Consider the following 4,626-nt stretch of genomic DNA (forward strand, 5'->3'; position numbering starts at 1 on the left):
CTGGCAGGTTCCTTTTCAAGTTGCTTTTTCTCCCTTTCTACTTCCTGAATCATTTATTTTTACTACATGTGAAGCATTACATTGTCATTCTAAGTTACTCATGTTATTAATTAACTTTCAATCTCTCCTTTTTGGGTAAGTGCTCAGAATTAAAAGACACTGAAATGCCACAAATAAAAATCAGTCACAGGACTTCCAAGTCATATTCAGGGCTTTTAAAGAACTCTTTTTAGTCTTCACCCACGCAGGCTTCACATAAAAGTGTGAAGCAAAAGCAAAAGTCACTTCTCCCTAGGAATTGGTGTGATATCAGGTGCAGCTCCAATCCAACAGCCCTTATAGACAGGGAAATGTCATTAAAAGGTAACCAGCTCATAGAACAGCCCATGCCAAACCCAAGTACAGACCTGCCAGCAGCAGGGATTTAATCTCCTGCTGTTGCAACACTACCTATTCTTACTCCCACTTGTCTAACTCATGAAAAATTAGAGGCTTAATCAATGTGAATGTCTTTCTTACATCTATTTTACTGGGTCTTCTTCTGGTCAGCCTCTCCACATCCTACACTGTGCATGGATTAACCCGGAGCTTTATCTCTGTATTTTAAAGTTTCGAGGTTTCTAAATGTGTCAAGTTCAGATGTCTGGGCTTTACACGCAGGAATGAGATGTGACAGCAATTTCCTCTCAGGAGAAAGGGAGATGAAAGGACTTGGACAGCCTTTCAGCACACCAAGATGAGGCACCTGACAGGTTCTGCAGAAGCATTTTGCTGGATCAGCGAAATCTTTGCTGAATCACCCATCAGGAAGATTGTGCAGAGCACACATTGAAATGCAATCAGTTAGTCCTGGTCTTACCTTCCTGAGTTCTGAAGTCATCTTCGAGGAATTTATTAAAATTGCCACACAACCCACAGGTCTTATTATAGTGCCTTTCTTGAAGGAGTATCTGGATGTTGCCGCTGATATCCATCTTCACCACAAAGCCATGCTCATCACTGGATATTTTGTGATAACCTGCCTCCTTCTCTATAAATATACCATTGGAGGCAAAAGGTATGGAAACCCTGGGAAAGAAAAATGGGAGATTCTCAGAATATGACACACACACACACACACAAAAAGAAAATCAGGTTGTTTTCTGCTGGAAAACCAGTTCCCACAGGCACCTTTTGTCTTCCTGCATCACAGCTCCATCGAAGGAGAAGCGAAGATTGAAATATTCCCCGAGGTACAGAGAGAAGCCAGTTTTCTCCCCATTCTGGTAATCACCTGAAGAGACGAGAGGCAACCAAATACTGTTAGTTCTGGGAGTCATATTGCAGGGTTGGGAGCATATCTTCTAACACACAAAGAATTTTTACCAGGTTGTTCAAATTGAGGAAGAAAACTATTTAAGTTGGTATACGGTTTCTTTTCAGAGTGATAGGATCAGTTTACTTCAATTTACTTGCAGTCACTAAAAACTCATGTGAAACACTTAAAACCATGTTAAACTATGACCAATACAGAACAGTCATCGGTGAATATAAAAACATCTACCAAAGCAGATTGGTATGAAAGTAAAATATGCTTTTGGTACACATATCATCAACTCTGCAAAGGCTCATGCTAATTCCAAGGTCTTCTGTCCTGCAGGATGGGATTTTTCTTACTGGGGTGATTTAGCATCCAGATAAAATTATTTCTACAGGGTTGGATTGCTCCTATTCACATACTTGGCTTTGACAACCATTTTCCCCTGGAAAATTCAAAATTAAAAAAGGTCTTGCTTTCCCGCTTTAGAAGAGCCAGTAAGAAAATCTCTGTTTCTTAGCAGCTCATTCATGTGTGAGCTACATTGCCAAGGGATAACAGAGGCCTCAAAAGTAATCCTGCTTTCTAAAACAAGCCCCAAAAACCAACACAACCCTCCAAAAAAAAAAAACACACAAAAAAAAAAAAAAAAAACCAAAAAAAAACACCCTCAGCCAAGATCCTTTCCATGCAGTGGTCCACCCTATCTGACAAAGGGCAAATACTTGGGCTTTTTTTCAGTGATAGAAACCAGCTCAGACTCACCTAAGAGCATGAAGGAGTGCTTGTGACAGTCCCCAGCGAGGAGGTAGCTGCAGTCCCCAGCAAAATTGTAGAAAGAACCATCAAAAGTTTTGATGTGATCATTCCCAAAAAGGCTGCAACGGGAAGCTGACGGTTCCTGAGGCAAAGAGCCTGATAATCCTGGATATCAAAACACAGCATGACATGCGATTTCAAACCATCATCTTGTATAGGTCAGGAATTTATCTGCTGGAATTTATCCCCGCTGATCATCCCATGTCCTAATAGCTTCTAGGCAGACTGTATGCCTGGCATGGCAGTCCGTGGGATCAAGAACAGATTTTTTTTTTTTTATTACATACATTTGTGAAATGGCCTTTTTTGCTTTACTTCTAGTGACCCAAACCTTGCCATTTCAGCCCTGATCCTCTGAGGAATGTCATTTGTTTGTGCCTGTCTGCAATCCCAATAAATTCTACTGGGGCACTAGCAAAGCCCCACAGTTTGTTCAGCCAAACATCACTGACTTCAGGGAATTTTTGGGACTCAACACCGTGCTTGTTTCAAGGCAAAGAGACAAAAGCAATATTTTTATCAGTGTCTCCAGAACGATGAGAATAATCCCTGAGCCCATATTGCAGGATTAAATGGGCAAAAAGGGGGAACAGGGGCAATACCTCACAGAAGAAACTGAACATAAATTATAGTCCCGAGACAGCAAAAAATAAGCGTGTTTTCCTACCTGTGACTACAGTGGCCAGCAGTAGGCTTGTTTGCAGCACTGCCAAGAGGAGCATCTGTCAAAAATCCAAGAGAGTTCAGAACATTCTTAGTTTAGGATGCACAGTCTGTTTCGTGACTCGTCACCACCTTCTATCCTCTCTTTATACAGTTATTTTCAGGAAGCAACAATCCATATAGACAGTAATTCAGATACCCAGCCATCCTGCTTTAACTGGGTTATCTGGGAGGATAATTATTCTCTGTTCTGATTTTCACCTCTCGTTGCAGGAAAACAGGGACTACTCCACAGGAACTGCAACCCAAAATTCACAGGTACTCCAGTTTACCTCAGTTCACACATGGCACACACAAAGCCCTTCAGAGTGAAAACTTCCATTCACCAAAATCAGTTCTAGCACTGCCTCCTGCTTTCTACAACCAAAACATCACCCTTTGTTCTCTACACGTCTGTAAGCGACCTTCTGTACAACCAGGCCTTTAAAAATTAATAATAATAATAATAATGAAAGGATAGGGGTGTCATGCAGATGGTGAAGTACATGTGTTCTGTGGTAAGACACAGGCACTGAATTAATTAACAGTTCAGGATGGAAGCTGGAGGGAGCTCCACCTAAAGGAGGTAATTTCAGTGATAATATAAGAAACTATAGAGGTTTAAATATACCATACTTAATATATTAATGCCAGGAGACCAGACACCCCTTTTCATAAGAGTCCTCCAATTAAAGACTGGAATGACTTTTGCAAAGACAGATTCTGATTTCAGGTTACAGACACACTTCTTACTGATGTTAGTTATGGAGGCCCCATTCACAGCCACATAAATAAATGCAGAGTTTGCCTCATTTACAAGAGATAGGAAAAGAAAGATCTATTATAAAACTCAGTCTAGCACAATGCTGCTAATCCCACACTGACATGAGGCTGCCAGATAGCCAAGAAGAGGCAACTGCATGGGAATGGTGAGGAAAACAACAGGCATTACCCCAGATTACACACTTGCTAGTGTATTTTTAGTGCATGCACAGTGTCATTGTGACTGAATCAAATATTGTTTCAGCTTACAAAGCTGGCAAGGAAAAAAAGACAGGGTATAAACCCCTTCCCTTCAGTCCCCCTCCACCTCCCACTCTACTCTGAGCTGCAGATGAAGTTTCCCCCCAGTTCTCGTGGAGCGTGTGCCACTAACAAATCAGAACAGACCCCAGGAATATCCAGCATATAACCCTCCATAAATTCATCCCTGGCTTAATGAGAAATGAAAGTACCTTCTGTGCGAGATTTCTCTTGCACATGAGCAAGAAACTCCTGCGGTTTCCACCTCTAGCCTCCTACAACACCATTGTTCCCCTGTTGCTTCAGAAGTCGAGACTGGAATGGTTTTGGTCTGAAATTTCTTGTTTTTGTCCAAGCCAGGAACTCTTGTCCATTTTAAAGGAAAGATAAAAACAGGACGTCACATCCGCCTGACCCTCAAGACAATAGATTAAATTGCTATCGTGGAAATCAGCAGCCTTGATTGCCAGAAGGGTACAATGAGGGGAAGCAGTTTTGAAAACTTACATGACAGATAAGTCTTTGAAATCCATTTTGCATGTGTACGTGTGACAACTCTCACTGGCTGGGCCAATAGGCAGCATATTTATGTGACAGACTATTGTTAAAGAGCAACAGTGAGATGCTCCATACCTCAAAGACCACAGAACCAGGTCTACAAACAACTGCCATAAAAAAGAAAGAAAGAAAGAAAAAATCAGAGCTAGTAATGCCCTGGGTTTATTCTCTAGGTACAAACCTTTTAATCCTGCCACATTCCATCAGATCAATATACTTGGCCCTTG

At 41.4% G+C, this 4,626-nt stretch overlaps 1 protein-coding gene across 1 annotated transcript; it reads right to left on the reverse strand.

Annotated features, from left to right (window-relative positions):
* Positions 1-839: 839 nt before the first annotated feature.
* On the reverse strand, positions 840-4,160 carry LOC114072369 (von Willebrand factor-like). The gene is made up of 5 exons (XM_027910272.1): positions 4,054-4,160; positions 2,784-2,838; positions 2,063-2,221; positions 1,171-1,273; positions 840-1,068 (listed from the first exon to the last, which is right to left on the reverse strand). Exons 1-5 carry the CDS (start codon positions 4,078-4,080, stop codon positions 840-842), a joined length of 573 nt encoding a protein of 190 aa, XP_027766073.1. The 5' UTR covers positions 4,081-4,160.
* Between the last annotated feature and the right edge of the window lie 466 nt (positions 4,161-4,626).

Source organism: Empidonax traillii, unplaced genomic scaffold (assembly GCF_003031625.1).
Source record: "Empidonax traillii isolate 1590-97213 ecotype Southwest subspecies unplaced genomic scaffold, ASM303162v1 scaffold3079:size15720, whole genome shotgun sequence".
Taxonomy (NCBI): domain Eukaryota; kingdom Metazoa; phylum Chordata; class Aves; order Passeriformes; family Tyrannidae; genus Empidonax; species Empidonax traillii.